This window comes from Coregonus clupeaformis, chromosome 11 (genome assembly GCF_020615455.1).
Source record: "Coregonus clupeaformis isolate EN_2021a chromosome 11, ASM2061545v1, whole genome shotgun sequence".
In the NCBI taxonomy this organism is placed as follows: Eukaryota; Metazoa; Chordata; class Actinopteri; order Salmoniformes; family Salmonidae; genus Coregonus; species Coregonus clupeaformis.
Window position 1 is genome coordinate 39086477 of NC_059202.1, and position 24891 is coordinate 39111367.

At 44.3% G+C, this 24891-nt stretch overlaps 1 protein-coding gene across 1 annotated transcript in view; it reads right to left on the reverse strand.

The window, feature by feature from the left end:
• LOC121577187 (pleckstrin homology domain-containing family A member 5-like) overlaps nt 1-24891 on the reverse strand; it is a 94936-nt gene that overhangs the window by 46069 nt on the left and 23976 nt on the right. The window contains exons 2-6 of the mRNA XM_045223553.1: nt 23628-23751; nt 23277-23381; nt 18847-18919; nt 11807-11907; nt 10220-10335 (exon numbers count right to left, since the gene is read on the reverse strand). Coding sequence (XP_045079488.1) covers nt 10220-10335; nt 11807-11907; nt 18847-18919; nt 23277-23381; nt 23628-23699 — 467 coding nt within the window. The 5' untranslated portion in view covers nt 23700-23751. The remainder of the gene's footprint in view (nt 1-10219; nt 10336-11806; nt 11908-18846; nt 18920-23276; nt 23382-23627; nt 23752-24891) is intronic.

The following is a 24891-nucleotide window of genomic DNA, read 5'->3' on the forward strand; positions in this document are numbered from 1 at the left end:
GAGAGAGTGAGAGAGAAAAGGGAGCAACACATTTTTACATTTGAGTCATTTAGCAGACACTCTTATCCAGAGCGACTTACAGTTAGCGAGTGAATACATTTTCATACTGCCCCCCCGTGGGAATCGAACCCACAACCCTGGCTTTGCAAACACCATGCTCTACCAACTGAGCTACAGAGTAGGCTACACCCTACATAGACCAATAACTAAAATCAGACAAGCCTTATATAAGGCACCTGGGAATCTATGGAAACCAATCACAGCGTTTCCACAGATGCAATGATTGAGTCCTTTATCCAATCAGAATATACCATAATAGAACCTGACACAGCGGGATATCAACACTGTGCTGTAATAATAATAACAACCTTCCTCTATGACACTCAGCCATACTTTATAATATATGGGCAGCAGCTCTGAGACATACTTGGGTTGTTATGTTTTCAAATACTGGTACTTTATCTGGGCTTGATTTAGCTTGATTGAGCTTGCCTGGCACAATGGAACCAATGGTATTACAGACAGACTAAAGCAAACGCTCAAAGGATTTGAAATACTTCAAATAGTATTTGAACCAAGGTCCGTCTCTGACACTCTGCCATGCTTTATACTGGTATAGCTGCAGCTCTGAGACAAAGGGAAAGTGATCCTATGAGGGGCTAAGCTACAATAGATCCTGCAGCTGCCAGCCCAGTGCTGAGAGAGAGGAAACCAGAGAAGACCAATCAACTATTGGCTTTGACTCCAGTCCAGACTGACAGGCTCTGAAGGTGCTGCCGCTCAATGATCTCTCTGGGGTCACACACACATCATGTTAAACAGGTTGGTACCGTGGCTCTCTCAAGGTAATGGATACCATTGGTCCTTTGCCTTGGATGAGCTCAAGGTCACATCAACAAAGACAATCCACCGGAAGACACAGTGTGGGAATCTCAGTGTTAAGAAAGAAAGAGAGAGAGAGAGAGAAATGATGAAGAGAGTGAGAGATAGAGACACCGAGAAAGAAAGAGAGACCAATCTGACACTGTTTGACAGCCGTTCCAGTTTCCACTCTCATGCCGTTGGCGTTTAATGGCAGTAGCCAGCAAAATAATGTGTTTCCCAGCCCTCTGTCTGTCTCTCTTTCAGGACTATGAAAGTCATACAGGGCCCTATGAAAACCCTGTCTGCATGACCTCATCAGGCATGTTTCTGCTACATTACACACCACTGACTGGCTGATCAGGAGCATATTTAGCTGGAAGAAAGGCTGCGAGGCTCCATCAGTATTTAAGGTTGTTTACTTCTGGGAGGATTTATTTTTATTTATTTATTTATTTATTTCACCTTTATTTAACCAGGTAAGCCAGTTGAGAACAAGTTCTCATTTACAACTGCGACCTGGCCAAGATAAAGCAAAGCAGTGCAATAAAAACAACAACACAGAGTTACATATGGGGTAAACAAAACATAAAGTCAAAAATACAAACAGAAAATATATATACAGTGTGTGCAAATGTAGTAAGTTATGGAGGTAAGGCAATAAATAGGCCATAGTGCAAAATAGTTACAATTTCGTATTAACACTGGAATGATAGATGTGCAAAAGATGATGTGCAAATAGAGATACTGGGGTGCAAATTAGCAAAATAAATAACAATATGGGGATGAGGTAGTTGGGTGGGCTAATTTCAGAATGGCTGTGTACAGGTGCAGTGATCGTAAGCTGGTCTGACAACTGACGCTTAAAGTTAGTGAGGGAGATAAGAGTCTCCAACTTCAGAGATTTTTGCAGTTCGTTCCAGTCATTGGCAGCAGAGAACTGGAAGGAATGGCAGACTACGGGTGGGTGTTGCTATGGTGACCAGTGAGCTAAGGTGTCAGAGCATCAGTGAATGCGGTAGGCGAAGTCAAACGCAGGACACAGAGCTTACTGGAAACGTACTTTACTCGAAAGTAACCAGAGTATAAACAACCTCCACACAGGGAGGAAAACAACCCGCACACGAACTACTGCCGATGACGAATACAATCACACACAACACACAATGAAAGACAGAGGGTTATATAGGGAAGACAATACAACATAATGGGAAACAGGTGTACACAATAAAGACCAAACAAGTCAAACACAGAAACATAGATCGGTAGCAGCTAGTACTCGGGGACGACGAACGCCGAAGCCTGCCCGAGCAAGAAGGAGGAGGGGCAGCCTTGGCTGAATCCGTGACATAAGGTAAGACAGGGATTTGCCTAGCAGTGATTTATACACTGCTCAAAAAAATAAAGGGAACACTTAAACAACACAATGTAACTCCAAGTCAATCACACTTCTGTGAAATCAAACTGTCCACTTAGGAAGCAACACTGATTGACAATACATTTCACATGCTGTTGTGCAAATGGAATAGACAACAGGTGGAAATTATAGGCAATTAGCAAGACACCCCCAATAAAGGACTGGTTTTGCAGGTGGTGACCACAGACCACTTCTCAGTTCCTATGCTTCCTGGCTGATGTTTTGGTCACTTTTGAATGCTGGCGGTGCTTTCACTCTAGTGGTAGCATGAGACGGAGTCTACAACCCACACAAGTGGCTCAGGTAGTGCAGCTCATCCAGGATGGCACATCAATGTGAGCTGTGGCAAGAAGGTTTGCTGTGTCTGTCAGCGTAGTGTCCAGAGCATGGAGGCGCTACCAGGAGACAGGCCAGTACATCAGGAGACGTGGAGGAGGCCGTAGGAGGGCAACAACCCAGCAGCAGGACTGCTACCTCCGCCTTTGTGCAAGGAGGAGCAGGAGGAGCACTGTCAGAGCCCTGCAAAATGACCTCCAGCAGGCCACAAATGTTCATGTGTCTGCTCAAACGGTCAGAAACAAACTCCATGAGGGTGGTATGAGGGCTCGACGTCCACAGGTGGGGGTTGTGCTTACAGCCCAACACCGTGCAGGACATTTGGCATTTGCCAGAGAACACCAAGATTGGCAAATTCGCCACTGGCGCCCTGTGCTCTTCACAGATGAAAGCAGGTTCACACTGAACACGTGACAGACGTGACAGAGTCTGGAGATGCCGTGGAGAATGTTCTGCTGCCTGCAACATCCTCCAGCATGACCGGTTTGGCGGTGGGTCAGTCATGGTGTGGGGTGGCATTTATTTGGGGGGCCGCACAGCCCTCCATGTGCTCGCCAGAGGTAGCCTGACTGCCATTAGGTACCGAGATGAGATCCTCAGACCCCTTGTGAGACCATATGCTGGTGCGGTTGGCCCTGGGTTCCTCCTAATGCAAGACAATGCTAGACCTCATGTGGCTGGAGTGTGTCAGCAGTTCCTGCAAGAGGAAGGCATTGATGCTATGGACTGGCCCGCCCGTTCCCCAGACCTGAATCCAATTGAGCACATCCGGGACATCATGTCTCGCTCCCTCCACCAACGCCACGTTGCACCACAGACTGTCCAGGAGTTGGTGGATGCTTTAGTCCAGGTCTGGGAGCAGATCCCTCAGGAGACCATCCGCCACCTCATCAGGAGCATGCCCAGGCGTTGTAGGGAGGTCATACAGGCACATGGAGGCCACACACACTACTGAGCCTGATTTTGACTTGTTTTAAGGACATTACATCAAAGTTGGATCAGCCTGTAGTGTGGTTTTCCACTTTAATTTTGAGGGTGACTCCAAATCCAGACCTCCATGGGTTGATACATTTGATTTCCATTGATAATTTGTGTGTGATTTTGTTGTCAGCACATTCAACTATGTAAAGAAAAAAGTATTTCGTAAGATTATTTCATTCATTCAGATCTAGGATGTGTTATTTCAGTGTTCCCTTTATTTTTTTGAGCAGTGTAGATGACCTGGAGCCAGTGGGTTTGGCGACGAATATGTAGTGAGGGCCAGCCAACAAGAGCGTACAGGTCACAATGGTGGGTAGTATATAGGGCTTTGGTGACAAAACAGATGGCACTGTGATAGACTACATCCAATTTGCTGAGTAGAGTGTTGGAGGCTATTTTGTAAATGACATCGCCGAAGTCAAGGATCGGTAGGATAGTCAGTTTTACGAGGGCATGTTTGGCAGCATGAGTGAAGGAGGCGTTGTTGCGAAATCGGAAGCCAATTCTTGATGTAACTTTTGATTGGAGATGCTTAATGTGAGTCTGGAAGGAGAGTTTACAGTCTAACCAGACACCTAGGTATTTGTAGTTGTCCACATACTCTAGGTCAGACCCGCCGAGAGTAGTGATTCTAGTCGGGTGGGCGGGTGCAAGCAGCGTTCGGTTGAAGAGCATGCATTTATGAGTATGAAAGGTTTTATGCTCAAACAACTAGAGTAGAGCTACAATGTGTGCAGATACAGTAAAGGTGAAAGTATGCATTCCAAGATAAAGCAAAATAGTGGGATGTTTTGGTCGAATTACCAGAGTCAGATTTTAAGAATGTACCACTGGGTTTTAAGAGAAAGAAAAGGTCGAAAGCACTAGAGGAGATGGGATGAGACAAATAAATAGACTAAAGTGCCATTTGCACCAGCACCTACAGGGAGGAGGTTAGGGCCCTGACGGAGTGGTGCCCGGAAAATAACCTCTCCCTCAACGTCAACAAAACGAAGGAGCTGATCGTGGACTTCAGGTGACAGCAGAGGAAACATGCCCCCATCCACATCGACGGGGCCGCAGTGGAGAGGGTGAAAAGCTTCAACTTCCTCGGAGTGCACATCACTGACAACCTGAAATAGTCCATCCACATAGAGAGGCTGAAGAAATTTGTCTTGGCCCCTAAGACCCTCATAAACTTCTACACATGCACCATTGAGAGCATCCTTTCGGGCTATCGCAGGGCTCTCCAGAGCCTAACACATCACCAGGGGCACACTGCCTGCCCTCCAGGACATCTACAGCACCTGGTGTCACAGGAAGGACCTCAGCCACCCGAGCCACGGCCTGTTCACCCCACTACCATCTAGAAGGCAGAGACAGTACAGCTGCATCAAAGCTGGGACCGAGAGACTGAGAAACAGCTTCTATCTACAGGCCATCAGACTGTAAAATAGTCACCACTAGCCGGCCTCCGCCCAGTATCCTGCCCTGAACTTTAGTCACTGTTACTAGCCGGCTTCCACCTGGTACTCAACCCTGCACTTTAGAGACTGCTGCCCTGTGTACACTGAACAAAAATATAAACGCAACATGCAACAATGTTGAGTTACAGTTCATATAAGGAAATCAGACAATTTAAATACATTCACTAGGCTCTAATCTATGGATTTCACATGACTGGGAATACAGATACGCATCTGTGGATCAGAAAACCAGTTAGTATCTGGTGTGAACACCATTTGCCTCATGCAGCTCGACACATCTCCTTTGCATAGACTTCATCAGGATGTTAATCGTCACCTGTGGAATGTTGTCCCTCTTCAATGGCTGTGCGAAGTTGTTGGATATTGGCGGGCACTGGAACACGCTGTCGTACACGTCTATCCAGAGCATCCCAAACATGCTCAATGGGTGACATGTCTGGTTAGTATGCAGGCCATGGAAGAACTGGGACATTTTCAGCTTCCAGGAATTGTGTAAAGATCCTTGCGACGGCCGTGCATTATCATGCTGAAACATGAGGTGATGGTGGCGGATGAATGGCACTACAATGGGCCTCAAGATCTCATCACGGTATCTCTGTGCATTGAAATTGACATCGGTAAAATGCAATTGTTTTTGTTGTCCGTAGCTTATGCCTGCCCATACCATAAACCCACTGGCACCATGGGGCACTCTGTTCACAACGTTGACATCAGCAAACCCCTCGCCATCTGCCCGGTACAGTTGAAACCGGGATTCATCCGTGAAGAGCAAACTTCTCCAGCGTGCCAGTGGCCATCGAAGGTGAGCATTTGCCCACTGAAGACGGTTACGATGCCGAACTGCAGTCTGGTCAAGACACTGGTGAGGATGACGAGCACGCAGATGAGCTTCCCTGAGACGGTTTCTGACAGTTTGTGTAGAAATTCTTCGGTTGTGCAAACCCACAGTTTCATCAGCTGTCCGGGTGGCTGGTCTCAGACGATCCCATAGGTGAAGAAGCTGGATGTGGTGGTCCTGGGCTTGCGTGGTTAAACGTGGTCTGCGGTTGTGATGCCGGTTGGACGTAATGCCACATTCTCTAAAATGACATTGGAGGTGGCTTATGGTGGAGAAATGAACATTCAATTATCTGGCAACAGCTCTGATAGACATTCCTGCAGTCAGCATGCCAATTGCACGCTCCCCTCAAAACTTGAGACATCTGTGGCATTGTGTTGTGTGGCAAAACTGCACATTTTATAGTGGCCTTTTATTATCCCCAGCACAAGGTGCACCTGTGTAAAGATCATGCTGTTTGATCAGCTACTTGATATGCCATACCTGTCAGGTGGATGGATTATCTTGGCAAAGGAGAAATGCTCACTAACAGGGATGTAAATAAATTTCTGCACAGCATTTTTGAGAAATAAGCTTTTTGTGTGTATGGAACATTTCTGGGATCTTTTATTTCAGCTCATGAAACATGGGACCAATACTTTACATGTTGCGTTTACATTTTTGTTCAGTATAACTACTGCTGTACACACCTTTTCTATTAATGTACTGTCCTTAATATCTATACACACCATCATACAGAATACATATTTACAGTGCATTCAGACCACTCAACTTTTTCCACATTTTGTTACATTACAGCCTTATTCTAAAATGGATTACATTGTCCCCCCCACCATCAATCTACACACAATACCCCATAATGACTAAGTAAAAACAGCTTTGTTGAATTTTCATCAGACCAGAGAATCTTGTTTCTCATGGCCTGAGAGTCCTTTAGGTGCCTTTTGGCAAACTCCAAGTGGGCTGTCATGTGCCTTTTACTGAGGAGTGGCTTCTGTCTGGCTACTCTACGATAAAGGCCTGATTGGTGGAGTGCTGCAGAGATGGTTGTCCTTCTGGAAGGTTCTCCCATCTCCACAGAGGACCTCTGGAGTTCTGTCAGAGTGACCATCAGGTTCTTGGTCACTTCCCTGACCAAGGCCCTTCTCCCCTGATTGCTCAGTTTGGCCGGGTGGCCAGTTCTATGAAGAGTCTTGGTAGTTCCAAACTTCTTCCATTTAAAAAGAATGATGGAGGCCACTGTGATCTTGGGGACCTTAAATGCTGCAGAAATGTTTTGGTACCCTTCCCCAGATCTGTGCTTTCACACAATCCTGTCTCGGCGCTCTACGGACAATTCCTTTGACATAATGGCTTGTTTTTTTTTTTTTTCTGACATGCTCTGTGAACTGTGGGACCTTATACAGTGGGGAAAAAAAGTATTTAGTCAGCCACCAATTGTGCAAGTTCTCCCACTTAAAAAGATGAGAGAGGCCTGTAATTTTCATCATAGGTACACGTCAACTATGACAGACAAATTGAGGAAAAAAAATCCAGAAAATCACATTGTAGGATTTTTAATGATTTTATTTGCAAATGATGGTGGAACATAAGTATTTGGTCACCTACAAACAAGCAAGATTTCTGGCTCTCACAGACCTGTAACTTCTTCTTTAAGAGGCTCCTCTGTCCTCCACTCGTTACCTGTATTAATGGCACCTGTTTGAACTTGTTATCAGTATAAAAGACACCTGTCCACAACCTCAAACAGTCACACTCCAAACTCCACTATGGCCAAGACCAAAGAGCTGTCAAAGGACACCAGAAACAAAATTGTAGACCTGCACCAGGCTGGGAAGACTGAATCTGCAATAGGTAAGCAGCTTGGTTTGAAGAAATCAACTGTGGGAGCAATTATTAGGAAATGGAAGACATACAAGACCACTGATAATCTCCCCTCGATCTGGGGCTCCACGCAAGATCTCACCCCGTGGGGTCAAAATGATCACAAGAACGGTGAGCAAAAATCCCAGAACCACACGGGGGGACCTAGTGAATGACCTGCAGAGAGCTGGGACCAAAGTAACAAAGCCTACCATCAGTAACACACTACGCCGCCAGGGACTCAAATCATGCAGTGCAAGATGTGTCCCCCTGCTTAAGCCAGTACATGTCCAGGCCCGTCTGAAGTTTGCTAGAGTGCATTTGGATGATCCAGAAGAGGATTGGGAGAATGTCATATGGTCAGATGAAACCAAAATATAACTTTTTGGTAAAAACTCAACTCGTCGTGTTTGGAGGGCAAAGAATGCTGAGTTGCATCCAAAGAACACCATACCTACTGTGAAGCATGGGGGTGGAAACATCATGCTTTGGGGCTGTTTTTTCTGCAAAGGGACCAGGACGACTGATCCGTTAAAGGAAAGAATGAATGGGGCCATGTTTCATGAGATTTTGAGTGAAAACCTCCTTCCATCAGCAAGGGCATTGAAGATGAAACGTGGCTGGGTCTTTCAGCATGACAATGATCCCAAACACACCGCCCGGGCAACGAAGGAGTGGCTTCGTAATAAGCATTTCAAGGTCCTGGAGTGGCCTAGCCAGTCTCCACATCTCAACCCCATAGAAAATCTTTGGAGGGAGTTGAAAGTCCGTGTTACCCAGCGACAGCCCCAAAACATCACTGCTCTAGAGGAGATCTGCATGGAGGAATGGGCCAAAATACCAGCAACAGTATGTGAAAACCTTGTGAACACTTACAGAAAACGTTTGACCTGTGTCATTGCCAACAAAGGGTATATAACAAAGTATTGAGAAACTTTTGTTATTGACCAAATACTTTTTTTCCACCATCATTTGCAAATAAATTCATTTAAAATCCTACAATGTGATTTTCTGGATTTTTTTGTCTCATTTTGTCTGTCATAGTTGACGTGTACCTATGATGAAAATTACAGGCCTCTCTCATCTTTTTAAGTGGGAGAATTGCACAATTGGTGGCTGACTAAATACTTTTTTCCCCCACTGTATAGACATTTGTGTACCTTTCCAAATCATGTCCAATCAATTGAATTTACCACAGAAACATCTCAAGGATAATCAATGGAACAAGGATGCACCTGAGCTCAATTATCGAGTCTCATAGTAAAGGGTCTGAATACTTATGTAAATACATAAGTTATTTCTGTTTTTATTTTTAATACATTTGCTAAATTTTCTAAAAACCTGTTTTCGCTATGTCATGATGGGGTATTGTGTGTAGATTGATGAGGAAAAAAACAATTTTATCAATTTTAGAATAAGGCTGTAACGTAACAAAATGTGGAAAAAGTCAAGGGGTCTGAATACTTTCCGAATGCACTGTATATTCCGGACTCTGATATTGCTCGTTCTAATATTTCTATATTTCTTAATTCCTTTCTTTTTGTCTTTGGGATTTGTGGTATTACTGCACTGCTGGAGCTAGGAACATAAGCATTTCGCTACACCCGCGATAACATCTGCAAAATATGTGTCCACAACCAATGCAATTTTATTTAATTTTTATTTGGCAGCAGAGTTGTTCCAGTGTCACCTGCTCAATTAGCTAACGTGTCTCCCTGTGGATTGCAGCCAGAGACACCATCACTTCATTTAATTAAAAAACACTTCACCGTTTAGGCCTCCTCTCCACTCTGCCAGGTAAATGACACACACGCACACTGTTCTGCCTTGTAGAGAGGAGGAAGCGTTGTCGAGGAAGGTTGCCAGGTGACTGTTATTTCCTTCTAAATCCCCATAATCCCTACACATGACACCTCTATCACATAACCACACACACACACACACACACACACACACACACACACAGTCAGTACAGCTTGTACTGTAGCTAATGCATCCTTCACGCTACACCTGCATTGTGCATCCATGACACACACACACCGCTATCCTCTGACAATAGCCAGGTTATGCAACAGTGAAGAGCCAGCGTTTCCTGTATCACTAAGTCTCACTCTCGAGGAGTGGAATATGCTGTGGTGGATGAGACTCTTCCCTAAACAACTACAGTCTGAGGAAAGCAATTCAGAGAGCTCATCTAACAACAAACGACAAGTAAAACAGAACAGCTCCTTAATATCTCTATCTAGGAGGTTACCACTATTCAAACACTGTTTGAGATCCAATCAAACTATTCCTCCCACTTCAGTAGCTAAATTGACTAAGGCAATCGTCCAGTATAGACTGAGCATCACAGCTCGACCGAATGGGAAATAGTGTCTCTGTTTTGTTACTGCTCAGTACAGACATCTCAACTGAATAGGAAACAAAGTGTCACTTATTGATTGATGGAGTACAAACCTCTTGACAGGCTCGGAGTGCACCAGGGCAGCGTCTGTCATCACCTTCATCCATGACTCCATGTCTTTGGCTGCGTCTGTGCAAAAGTAGTACGTCCGCATGTTGGGATGTGTTGCCTGCCGGATCAGAGTCGAAGAGAAGAGAGGGTTACCTGGAGAAGAAGAGAGAGAGGGCAAGAAGCAGGTTAGTTGAGTCAACTGGTCTCTTTTACTCTGGCTTTAATTGAGTTCTAAAGCCAACACTGTATATGTGAACAGTCAGTCAGAATAGTTTGTTTACAGCAGCATCTTCTCTTATCAATGATGGACGTTACCAATCTCAGTTAATATATTCTGACAGCATCAATTATTAGTTTATATTCTTCCTGCTGGTGTGAATGGGTATTTTAGGACACATATAAAGTATATTTTAGGACATGATATCATCCTGACATAATTATATCCTGACATAATACAATCCACACCACCATGTAGGCTAAACTAATCTAAACCCATGGCTCATCAGATTTGTATACCACTACATTATGGAATCAGGACTCAGGACTTACCATGAAGCACTTGGACTGGTAAACAGGCTGCTGATTCTCCTCACTCAAGATCCGCTCGCAGTAAACAAACACAGGCATTGTTAGTGTGTGCATGGAAGAAGGAGACAGCAGAGAGAGAAAGACAGACAAGACAAGAACACATCGAGTAATCCCAATATCCTGTTAACCAGGAACTGAAGACTAAAGGCAGCCATTCCTGTATCATCCAAAAATGTATTTGTAACAACACTCAGTGAGGAATAAGGGGCTTATGAAACTGCCATGTTCGACATAAGAGACAGGAATATGGAGAGTTCATTCCATTGCCTTTTGAGTTATGTGAAATATTGCTATTATTATTATTATTATTATTCTTTAGAACTACAGGGGTCATGCACAGCTCTGTTTTCTTCCTCCTCTCCCTTCATCTCCCTCCCTCGCTCCATGATCTCTCTCCCTCCCTCCTTCTCTCTCTGAGGAGATGGAAACTGAGAATGTGTGGTTGGTTAGAGAGACCTTGGGAAGACTCCTGGGCGTCTGTGTGGCTGTGCTGCTTGGCAGGGCTGAGCCGAACCCCTCGTCTCTCTGTGGCTTTGTAAAGGAACCAGACCAGAGAGAAAGCCACAGCACTGAGAGAGATGCCATAAAATGAAATAGGACTGGCTGCCACTGGACTCTTAGGCTCTAGAGCTGAAGGCTGCTCCTGCTGCTTACTAACAATGCTCTATAGCAGTAACAGCACATGCCAGATAAAACAGCCTTATTTTTCCTCTCTTTGACCAAGACTAAACTCTTAGCTTACTAACAATGCTTAAAGTAGTGGCAGCACACGCCAGAAAAAATAACAACTGAATTTTCTCTTCCCTCTTAATCCTTGACTAAACTCCTTCTCCCTCTCACTCTTTTCTTGTTGTTCTTACATTGTTGTTTTAAAATAAATCGAACAAACTGGAATATTTAGTCTCCTAATGAATCTCTCACTCATTTCCCCTTAGAATCAACCACTGTGGAAGCCAAACGACAGTTGGACAAAATAATGAAAAAAAGTACTGAGTACTGACCTTGAAGGCATATTTCCTGTTGATGTGGTCGTCGACAGACAGCATAGATATATGAAAGCTAGGCAGGAGGATGCTGCCGAGGATACCCTCCTCTTTCTCATCTGAAGGAAACAACAACAACAAAAACAGGAAACAAAGATGAGTTGTATTTCCTCTGTAGAGCAGATCCTTATTTAACCTTCTTCAGAAGTTTGTCTATGCAGTTATTGCTGCTGTGAAACAAATCCCTCTTCCTCACCAAGAAGATTATATATAATCATATTAAGGAGGTTACCCAGTGATTTAAATGACAGGCAGGGAAAGAAATGAGCATCTATCCATTGATTAAACTCCAGCATAGAGATAACCCCTCTCTAAGCCGCATTATGTCCAACTGAGAGACCATACTGGGTGGACGTGTGTGTGTGTGTGTGCTCGCATGCATGTGTGTGCGTAATCGAGTGCGTGTTCCTGTGTGTGTGTGCGCGTGTGTGAGTGTGTACTGCGAAGCGTGTGTGTGTGTGTGTGCTCTCTGTTGTAGGAAGTGGAAGGAAACCGTTTGTCCTGGGGCTCTGACTGGGAGGCCTGGCTCCAGGATCGATCAGTGTCCTCCAGCCTGTTTTGCTCTTCATCCTCCTCTCTCTCACTCTCCCTCCCTCACTCCCTCCCTCTCTCTCTCCCTCCCTCCCTCCCTCCCTCCCTCCCTCCCTCCCTCCTCCTCTTCATAAGGCAGTAAAGTGCAGTAAATGAGATTTCACACTAACTGGGGAAAAGTGTGACACCAATCAGGCACCGGAGGACTGGAGATGCCCATCCCTGACCTAGACTATGGTTGCATCCCAAATTTAACCCTATAGGGTGTCATTTCAGACGCAGCTGTACTATATGTCAGCTATACTGTTACCTGCTGTTCAAAGGGCTCTGTGTGTTTGAATTATCACTTAACATTTTCCTGTGGAATCACTGGTTTGTAATAAAACCGTTTCCGTCTCTCTCTACTCTAACACTCACTGCTGCCCCCACGCTAGCAATGAAACAGCTCTATTTTCATGTCGTCAGACCAAAGCACCGGTTTCAATCCAAGTGCCAATGCCGTTTAGCGAACTCCAGGAGTTTACATTTGTTGGATGAAATGAAAATACAGCTCTTTGGTCACACACAACAGTGGTGGGTTTGGCGTAAAAATTTGAATGCATGAGCAGAAAATAACTTGCCTGGTTACCCAGACGCCTTGCTCCGGCCAAACGCCATGCCACGGCCACGGACGTTAGTTTCTTCTGCGCAATGAGTCTGGATCTGAGTACATCCCCGACCCTTCACCGGATGCGAATGCATTCAGGGCTGATTGATTGGTCCAGAAACCGATGTGTTGGGCCAGAGCCAGAACACACGTGTAAAGTGGTGGTTTGAAAATTTGTCATTGGCTTTGATACTGATTGGTTAGAGACGATCCACCACAAACGACTTCAATGATGGCAGTCTCAGACTAATGTATGTAGCGAATAACATGGCAGCGGAAACATTTAGTGTGAGTCGTTAGGCTAGAAAATATACCCAAACCTACTGTAAAATATGGTGGTGGATCTTTGATGTTAAGGGGCTATTTTGCTTCGACTGGTCCTTGGACCCTTGTTAAGGTCAATGGCATCATGAATTTTACCCAGTACCATGACATTTTAGCCAAAAACCTGGTTGCCTCTGCCAGGAGGCTGAAACTTGGCCACAAGTGGATCTTCCAGCAAGACAATAACCCCTAGCACACATCAAAATCCACAAAGAAATGGTTAATTGGCCACAAAAATCAACATTTTGCAATAGCCATCGCAATCTCCGGACTTGAAACCAATGTTCCCTCAAAAAAATTTCAGCACTGAGCAAATGTCAGGTCTGCTGATCGCACAAACTTACGCTGTGAAAATTCTGTGCAACTTCCAGTGCGCATTTAATATGAACACTGATGCTGTACCCGCTTTAAGTAGCCAAGCAGGCTACTGTGGCTATTTGTTCATAATGTAGGCCTACCAGAGTGGCCTACCATAAAAAAGAATGGGAAAAATGCATCCCATAACATGGAAATAGCTGTTCTATCATTCAGCCTACAGTAGCAGCCAATGTGTGGTGTTCAATGTAGGCCTAAATTCCATGAGACTTTTGAAAAACACATGCAGGGCTTGACATTAACCTGTTTATCCACTTGTCCTTCAGACAAGTAGGTGACAGAAAATGTTGTTGTGTTGTTTGACGCAATAAAACACTTTACTTTATTATTCCCATTCCATTATTACAGAGAACCAGACAAATTATTCTACCCTCTGCATATTGGCTACTTAGCTTATTCAAGTCTGTCTCAAAATACAACACTGCCCCTTTAAGACAAAAAACAACAACTCTTTACCTGACTTACTTTTCAAAGATGTACACATTTTGTGGTCTTGTAGGAAGCAATCACTCCCCTATTGCTGACTACAAATTATCTATAACTGGGCTAATAACTCACTAACTAGCAAAGTCCCCTGTGGCTCAATTGGTAGAGCATGGCGCTTGCAACGCCAGGGTTGTGGTTTTGTTTCCCACGGGGGGCCAGTATGAAAAATGTATGCACTCACTAACTGTAAGTCGCTCTGGATAAGATCATCTGCTAAATGACTAAAATGTAAATGTAATGTTAACAAAATGTGCACACGTGGCTACATGCAGCTTTCGCTTTGATCTCAAAACAAGCGCATCTACTGTGTAAGGGCTATTTTTCCAAGAAGGAGAGTGATGGAGTGCTGCATCAGATGACCTGGCCTCCACAATCCCCCGACCTCAACCCAATTTAGATGGTTTGGGATGAGTCGGACGGCAGTGTGAAGGAAAAGCAGCCAACAAGAGTTCAGCATATGTGGGAACTCCTTCAAGACTGTTGGAAAATCATTCCAGGTGAATCTGGTTGAGAGAATGCCAAGAGTGTGCAAAGCTGTCATCAAGGCAAAGGGTGGCTATTTGAATAATCTCAAATATAAAATATATTTTGATTTGTTTAACATTTTTTTGGTTACTATATGATTCCATATGTGTTATTTCATAGTTTTGATGTCTTCACTATTATTCTACAATGTAAAAAATAGTAAAAATATAGAAAAACCCTTGAATGAGTATGTGTCCAAATTTTTGACTGGTAGTGTATGTTTCATCCCTGTAGTACAGTTGATAACCATTGCTTTAAATGCTACAAATCCAATCTTACTGACACATATATCACTTGTTGGCCTATCCCTCTGTACAGCTCTACTACTCACATCACTCTTCTCAGGATCCCTCCCCCTTGACCCATCTTCCTCTACTTTCTTCACTGCCTCAGTATACGACAACTTCTGCACTACTCCAACCTTGGAAACCTCAACCTGCCTCTCTCGCACCAGACATTTCTGATCCCCAGCCCCATTGGCATACCAGGACCCTATGGTATACCAGTACCCTATATATGGTATACCAGGACCCTATATATGGTTTACCAGGGCCCTATATATGGTATACCAGGGCCCTATACAGTGAGGGGAAAAAAATATTTGATCCCCTGATGATTTTGTACGTTTGCCCACTGACAAAGAAATGATCAGTCTATAATTGTAATGGTAGGTTTATTTGAACAGTGAGAGACATAATAACAACAACAAATCCAGAAAAACACATGTCAAAAATGTTATAAATTGATTTGCATTTTAATGAGGGAAATAAGTATTTGACCCCGTCTCAATCAGAAAGATTTCTGGCTCCCAGGTGTCTTTTATACATGTAACGAGCTGAGATTAGGATCACACTCTTAAAGGGAGTGCTCCTAATCTCAGCTTGTTACCTGAATAAAAGACACCTGTCCACAGAAGCAATCAACCAATCAGATTCCAAACTCTCCACCATGGCCAAGACCAAAGAGCTCTCCAAGGATGTCAGGGACAAGATTGTAGACCTACACATGGCTGGAATGGGCTACAAGACCATCGCCAAGCAGCTTTTTTTTTTTTATTAGTTATTTAGCAGACGCTCTTATCCAGAGCGACTTACAGTTTGTGAGTGCATACATTATATTTTTCATACTGGCCCCCCGTGGGAATCGAACCCACAACCCTGGCGTTGCAAACGCCATGCTCTACCAACTGAGCTACATCCCTGCCGGCCATTCCCTCCCCTACCCTGGACGACGCTGGGCCAATTGTGCGCCGCCCCATGGGTCTCCCGGTCATGGCCGGCTACGACAGAGCCTGGATTGGTGAGAAGGTGACAACAGTTGGTGCGATTATTCGCAAATGGAAGAAACACAAATTAACTGTCAATCTCCCTCAGCCTGGGGCTCCATGCAAGATCTCACCTCGTGGAGTTGCAATGATCATGAGAACGGTGAGGAATCAGCCCAGAACTACACGGGAGGATCTTGTCAATGATCTCAAGGCAGCTGGGACCATAGTCACCAAGAAAACAATTGGTAACACACTACGCCGTGAAGGACTGAAATCCTGCAGCGCAAGGTCCCCCTGCTCAAGTAAGCACATATACAGGCCCATCTGAAGTTTGCCAATGAACATCTGAATGATTCAGAGGAGAACTGGGTGAAAGTGTTGTGGTCAGATGAGACCAAAATGGAGCTCTTTGGCATCAACTCAACTTGCCGTGTTTGGAGGAGGAGGAATGCTGCCTATGACCCCAAGAACACCATCCCCACCGTCAAACATGGAGGTGGAAACATTATGCTTTGGGGGTGTTTTTCTGCTATGGGGACAGGACAACTTCACCGCATCAAAGGGATGATGGACGGGGCCATGTACCGTCAAATCTTGGGTGAGAACCTCTTTTCCTCAGCCAGGGCATTGAAAATGGGTTGTGGATGGGTATTCCAGCATGACAATGACCCAAAACACACGGCCAAGGCAACAAAGTAGTGGCTCAAGAAGAAGCACATTAAGGTCCTGGAGTGGCTTAGCCAGTCTCCAGACCTTAATCCCATAGACAATCTGTGGAGGGAGCTAAAGGTTCGAGTTGCCAAACGTCAGCCTCAAATCCTTAATGACTTGGAGAAAATCTGCAAAGAGGAGTGGGACAAAATCCCTCCTGAGATGTGTGCAAACCTGGTGGCCAACTACAAGAAACGTCTGACCTCTGTGATTGCCAACAAGGGTTTTGCCACCAAGTACTAAGTCATGTTTTGCAGAGGGTTAAATACTTATTTCCCTCATTCAAATGCAAATCAATTTATAACATTTTTGACATGCAATTTTCTGGATTTTTTTGTTGTTATTCTGTCTCTCACTGTTCAAATAAACCTACCATTAAAATTATAGACTGATCTTGTCTTTGTCATTGGGCAAACGTACAAAATCAGCAGGGGATCAAATACTTTTTTCCCTCACTGTATATGGTATACCAGGACCCTATATATGGTATACCAGCCAACTCTACTGTTGGGGATTCCTCCTTCCTCTCTTCCATAGGGATTGCCCAATAGGGAACATAAACATGCAGTGTGCTGCTGGAAAGCTAAGACTTGGGCTGCTATTAACTAAATATCTCTCTCTCTCTCTGCAAATGTTCAGATTCATGAAATATTGACACAGCTGTTCAGAGAGTTTGAGAGCCTCTCCACCCTTAAAAAAGAATCCAAATTGGTTGTGAATCAATGATCCAGGTTAGGTAGCTACAGTACCGCTCTGGCCCATTTTCATAAAGAGTAGGAGTACTGAGTAGGAGTAGTGCTTAAAGTCGAAGTGCTGATTTAGGATCTGGTCTTCCCTGTACAAGGCAAAATACAGGCCCTGCTCTGCTACCGAGCCGAGCTGTAACTGTCGTTTGCCTTGGCTCCTGTCCAGACAGATAGCTGCTCTCTTTGTGTGGACAGACATCATTTCTGCTGACCACGATGACGACAGGTCTGTTGTTTCTGATGCCTGTCTGCTTCTCCTGTCGCCCTCCCTCCGCTTTCTCTTTCTGTCCCTGACAGACAGACAAAACCCTGGGAGTCAGTGCAAACTGCTGTGGCCAGACATGTATGCACGCACACAAACAAACAAACACACACACACACACACACACTGCTGTGGTCGGACAGACATGGGGGCATGGGGAGGATGGGGGGGTGAAGGGGTGAGGGGTTTACCCGTTGGCAGAGCGGAGGTTTGGCAGTCATGAAATCTATGCCCTCCATCTAAGCACTTGACTTATTTCTGCCATTTTCAAGCCATTGGTTTCCCTGAGTGCCAGTCTGCATTGAGTTCAGTGTGTGTGTGCAGGGTTGGGGAGTAACAGAATCCCAAACACAGAACCGCACACCGGTGAAGCCACTCAGCAGAGAAGGTCTACCACGTTTACTTCTGACCAGTTACATGTAATCTGATTACACACAAAAAAAACTAACTGTAATCATTTACATTACCAGCCAAATTATTGTAATCAGATTCTAGATACTTTTGGAAAACTAGATGATTACTTCTTGGATTACTTTTAAATTCCGAAAGGATGTTTGCAAATTATTTTTATTTTTTTTTAAGTTTAAGTTTGTTCCACCTGAGCGAGTCTGACCACAAGTCAGAGCCACTATGATGACACAACACATGCATTTGATGGATCCTTGTTGTCTTCTTCTACAGCCTCTTAAAGGGAATATAATCAGATTACATTACTGAGTTTGGGTCATCCAAAAGTTACGTTACTGATTACAATTTTGGACAGGTAACTAGTAACCATAACGGATTACATTTAGAAAGTAACCTACCCAACCCATTGCGTGAGTGTATGTGTGCGTTATATAGATCTGGTATAAGCACAGGGACACAACCACAGAACCGCACGCCAGTGAAGCCGCTCAGCAGAGATGGTCACACCCCAGGTGGCCATAGGCCTTGTTGTCTACCATGTTTACTTCTGACCAGTTACAGCAAGAGATTCAAGACACCATGAACGTCAAAATGGCATTTCTGTACCACACATTTGCAGATATAGGCACTAGAATCAAGGATGAGACTAGTATCTGTTGTGATACATTTATGCTTACTGTTTAGAAAAAATACAGGTGTTCTTCATAGTGGACTAACCTCTGTAGTAGTACAGGCACATATCTGACAGCACGAACCACCTCTTCTTCCAAAGCTTCATCCCCGTGCTGTCCTGAAACACAAAAGAGGAACACAGAAACAGTCAGACCAAATTATGTCATTGTGAGGACATTAACCTCTCCTCAGAGACCCCCAGATATTTCGCAATTTTATTATTGCCCGAACTAGCTCACCTTACAACTAGTCAAAGGCTTGATAATGTAGCAGTTGAATACATGGAATGGCTTTGGATCCCCAAGGAGAGGTTTGAGAAACTAGCCCACCTTCTGTACACAATAAATGTATTGATAATGGTTATTTTACCCAACGAGTACAAAAAGAGAATAACTTCATTGTTACAATGTATTTCTGCTGAGTCACTCATTCTAAGAGCTAGAAACAAGGCTCATCTGACAGTCAGCTGGTGTTCTGTTCAGACGTAGAATGTGGTTACTGGTACTAGATAAAGAAGATAAATAAAGTGAGTTGTACACTCCAGATGTGCTAAAAATGAAAACAACCTTCCCCTAAGACAGGGGTCATTGTTATGTATTAAAATAAAGGCACGCACACAAACACATAGTTCTGAGTGCTGTGTTGGGTTTGAATAATAAAGCCTCTCCACTGCAGTCCTTCTCCGGTATCAGTGGATGCTGTGTTTAAAGGGCTTTTCAGGCTGCTGTTTGTAACAGGAGATGGTGAGGTAGGGGGTTGAAGGAGAGGGTAACAACTGCCTTGGTTCGCTTCTCTTTACTGGAAAACCTTCTCCTTCTTTCAAAAACTCTAAACTCCTTAAATTAATCTAGGATTCCAGAACTACAATCTAGGACTCAGTTCTGTAACCAGCACGGACCCAGAGTGATTTTAACTCACTCTCATTACCATTTAGTGGAAAATCCTCAGGCCACCAATGTTTATCCATCTCTAAACTTGCTTGGCGTGTGATTGGTTGGTTCTGGTGGCATTACACTACATTAAATATCAGACATATGATCCCAGTACATTTGAAGATCAGACATATACAAACATTCCCAGGTGGTATGTGCATTTTCTTTCAATGACAATATTGAGATGTATTGAAATGTCTTTGTTCCAATAATAGAATCCACCACCATGCCGGCTCCCTTATGATTATATTCCTGAGTGTCTTGCCTGTGCTTTGATCTGTTCATGGATGAGGTACCATTCCATTCTCAAACCATTATGTTTGTCAGATAGATCACACACACGACTATTAATACAGCTTGGGCTGAGCGGGAAGAGAAAAAAGGTGGGTCGCGTCCCAAATGGCACCCTATTCCCTACAAAGTGCCCTACTTTTGACCAGCGACATATGTGCACGGGCTCTGGTCAAAAGTAGTACACTAGGCAATAGGGTGCCATTTGGGGCGCATGTTAGGCCTTCACAATTAATCAGTGTGACAATATGTGGTGCCCAGCCTGGATCCATTGAAGTAGTGCTGCAGCCCGTTTCAGCAGAGAACAGAACTTCAACAGATTGCAGGTCTGAGTGAAGGGAAACAGAAGAGAAGTGTCAATCCAGCTCTCTCCCTCTGAACTTCAACTACTACGATCACCCTGAATGAAGTCCCCTCAAAGAAAAAAAAAAAACATTAACACACTTGCACACACACACGCTTGCAAGTGCATGCCCACACACCACCAGCTCAACGGGGTCCCCTTCAATACACCAGCTGCCAGCTGTATGGAGTGAAAGCCCTGGGTCTTGTGTTCACACAACTGTGCATGGTCGTAATCACAACTAAATGAGGAGGTCCTACTTTGTGCCTGAGTGTAAAAGAATAAGAAGGACCCCTCTGGCTCACCCCTCTTCAACCTGGGGCCCGTATTCACATATAGTCTCATCTCAGAGGAGTGCTAATCTAGGATCAGTTATGCTTTTTGAATAATAATGAATATGATGAAATTGGCAGGGTGGACCTCATTCTAGATCAGCACTCCTACTCTGAGACACTTTTATGAGTACAGGCCTTGGTGTATGTAACCATGGCACTGTGATTAAGGAAATGGCTATTTAAATACTGCTTTATATTGCTTGTTTGACTGGCACACACACACACACACACACACACACACACACACACACACACACACACACACACACACACACACACACACACACACACACACACACAGTCTGTTTGACTGGCAGAGCAGAACAGAAAGGCTAGAGGCTGGACAAAAGCAATCATCAGATCCTGTAAGACATTGGAAAGGTTCCATTGTGCTGCCCGTCTTAAGACTGTTGATCAATCTCTGACAGCACAGGGAGGGAACGTAAGCCCCTCTACATTATTCATAGAAGAGAAGGGAATGGCACAAAATGAGAGAATTTGAAAACGTGTATCTGTTGTGCTGTAGAGTGAAGATTTGAGGTACACTACATGACCAAAGGTATGTGGACACCTGCTTGTCGAACATCTTATTCTAAAATCATGGCCATTAATATGGAGTTGGTCCCCCCTTTGCTGCTATAACAGCCTCCACTCTTCTGGAAAGGCTTTCCACTTGATGTTGGAACATTGCTGCGGGGACTTGCTTCCATTCAGCCACAAGAGCATTAGTGAGGTCGGGCAATGATGTTGGGCGATTAGGCCTGGCTCGTAGTTGGCGTTCCAATTCATCCCAAAGGTGTTCGATGGGGTTGAGGTCAGGGTTCTGTGCAGGCCAGTCAAGTTCTTCCACACCGATCTCGACAAACCATTTCTGTATGTATCTCGCTTTGTGCACGGGGGCATTGTCAAGCTGAAACAGTAAAGGGCCTTCCCCAAACTGTTGCCACAAAGTTGGCACTGGAACTAAGGGGCATAGCCCGAACCATGAAAAACGGCCCCAGACCATTATTCCTCCTCTACCAAACTTTACAGTTGGCACTATGCATTGGGGCAGGTAGTGTTCTCCTGGCATCCACCAAACCCAGATTCGTCCGTCGGACTGAAGGATGGTGAAGCATGATTCATCACTCCAGAGAACGCGTTTCCACTGCTCCAGAGTCCAATGGTAGCGAGCTTTACACCACTGACGTCGCTTCCAAAGGCAGTTTGGAACTCGGTAGTGAGTGTTTTATGTACTACGCGCTTCAGCACTCGCCGGTCCCGTTCTGTGAGCTTGTGTTGCCTACCACTTCACAGCTGAGCTGTTGTTGCTCCTAGACCTTTCCACTTCACAATAACAGGGCAGCTCTAGCAGGGCATACATTTGACGAACAGACTTGTTGGAAATGTGGCATCCTATGACCATGCCACGTTGAAAGTCATTGAGCTCTTCAGTAAGGCCATTCTACTGCCAATGTTTGTCTATGGAGATTGCATGGCTGTGTGCTCGAAGTTATACACCTGTCTGGAACAGGTGTGGCTGAAATAGCCAAATCCACAAATTTGAAGGGTTGTCCACACACTTTTGTATATATAGTGTAGGTTGAGGTCAATTGTCCATATCTGCAAATGGAGCAAACAAGTTGTACCAACTTTCCCAATAATCAAAAACAAAATGACATGTCAAGACTCTGGGTGTTTCTCAATATGCATACTACCGTGCTCCACACTCTCATGCTCCGAGTGCACGTTCTCTTAAGTACGTTCTTGTGAGGACGAGAGTGTGGAGAACACATAAAACATTACATTTGAGAAGCACTCGCACTCTCCCTACTGTATTACCTCACGCTTCACCCCATTCACTGAACCTTCTTCCAGCCAGGACAATGGCAGCAATAGACGACACAAAATATACACAAAGCAAATGTTTTACTTCATAATTATCAGCTAGATATGTGAATCATAATAATGTAGCTAACCAGATAGTTTAACAGGCAAAAATGACCTAAAACTAATATTATGCAAGATAGTTGTCAATTCTTCGTGGCTATCTGGCTAGCTAACCGCAGTAGCTAGCCAGTTAGCCCTATTGACTTATTATGGGCTTGTGATCTACGGTACATAGGCAAGTAAACATGATAAAATTAACACAGCATCTATTTATTAAAGTATCAAGCTAAAATATTGTAGTCAGGCAACATATGAGATGTGAATAGGCAACATTTCATTCCGAAGTCGGAATGTATTTTCTCTCGCTTCAGCTCAAATAATGGCCACCATTGATTTCAGGAAATGTTGCGCCATTTTTTTATGTGGTTGCGTCATATTTCTTTGCATACTTTCCGTTGAAGCTTGCATCGATGCATGCTTCAAAATATGTACAGACGGAGTACGCATTCGAGAAGTGCCCTCTGTGCTTCGTTCCGCATACTTTGATTTGGACTCATACTCCGACCCTCCCGAACTCCAATTTGCGTGCTCGGAGCATGGTAGTATGAATTTTCAGAAAAACCCTCTGTCTCCCTGACTCATAGACTGATTCACTGTAGTGACTACTGTATACTGCTATTTAAAGCCATACACACACACACTCACCTGTTTGTAAAGCCAGTTACTCTTGATGACCGCTGCATTGGGGTTCCTTCTTATCGAGTTAGATCTCTTCCCAAAGTTGTGAATTTTTTTCAAGGATCTTGAGGGCTGAAAATGAGTAAGAGGGCGTATGAGCATATACATACCAATTATACACTCCCATTGATGTTAAGTTCCTCTAGAATCTAGTTTATTATAGTTTCAAATCAAATCAAATCAAATGTTATTGGCCACATGCGCCGAATACAACAGGTGTAGACATGACCGTGAAATGCTTCCTTCAGGTGTGTGTTTGTGTGTGTGCGAGTGAGTGTGCGTGAGCATGCGTGTGTGTGCGTAATCACTATAACTCACTCTCGCTGCGGGGCAACTGGGGTGAGTAGCGTAGTCTGAACCGCATGTGTAGTTGGAGGCCTCACTACTCATGGTGCTCCGTGGGCGTTCCTTCTTCTCATTCGCTGGCGCTTTAGGGCTGGACCTACACAACAGGAAATAAAAGTGGTAGGACATGAGCACAGATGAGCTCACATGATTCCATATTCTACATGTTAGAGGCATGTTTGTTCTACATAGCATACTTCTAAGCCAAACCAACTACTGTTTTTCCTGAGAACTTTCTCGAAGCCTCTCAGAGTCACTCATTCTTGGCCTACATCACTGCTGCATAAACTGCTGGAGCTCAATTTGTCAGCCATACTTCTGCAGCCCATTTAAAGTTGTTAGTGAGACAAGACAGGGAAATGTATGTGCAGTGACATGGACAGAGTAATTGGCTTGATTCATAGGGGCCATGTTGAGTTCATTATAGCTGAGGGCTGAGGCTTTCAACTGCTGTAGACTGACTGCCTGGGCACAGTGTAGATGTGTTTAGTGAGGTCAATTTGACTGATGAAAAAGTGGGTCTTGCTGAAAGGCTGGAAAGTTTTAAAAGTCAAGTTTGAAGAAAAAAAGGTTAAACACTATTTTAATATATACCCTTAGGGTAGATGGGACTCCTTGCAGTGAAATAACAGCAACGTTTCTGTCCTTGTAGGCTAGGACATTTCTGTCCTAGCCTACAATCTGTAGCTATGGTAGAATGTTGTGGTCTACAGGGAATGAAACTATGAAAAAAGTGTTGAACAAAAATACTGCAGTAAAAAACAACAATGAATTTATTCGATATATTTGGTTTCAGGTCAGTGAACAAGGACAGTCAGAAACCCTGGTTCCAACTGCACTGTAACTCAATTCAGCCATACAGTAGCCTAATCCATACCCGCACATATACTACCACCCAATACATCCACTCCTCCCTCCCTCAACACATCCACCCTTTGTTCCCTTCCTCCATCCACCAATACATCCCTCCATTTATCCATGAATGACCCTTCAGTGACCCTTTAATATCAAACTCAGAGTTTGAGTAGTAAGTCTGCACGCTTTTGCTCAACCGGGGTAGATAGGACAACAGGTAGGTAGGTAAACATACATACAATACATACAACATACAATACTGGGAGTAGCCTGGCCTCAGATCTACTTGTGATGAATAGCCAACTCTTATGGTCGTTGTCATGTCAAACATGACCATACCATTTAGAAAGACAGCACAAACAGATTTAGGTCCAGGCTAGGG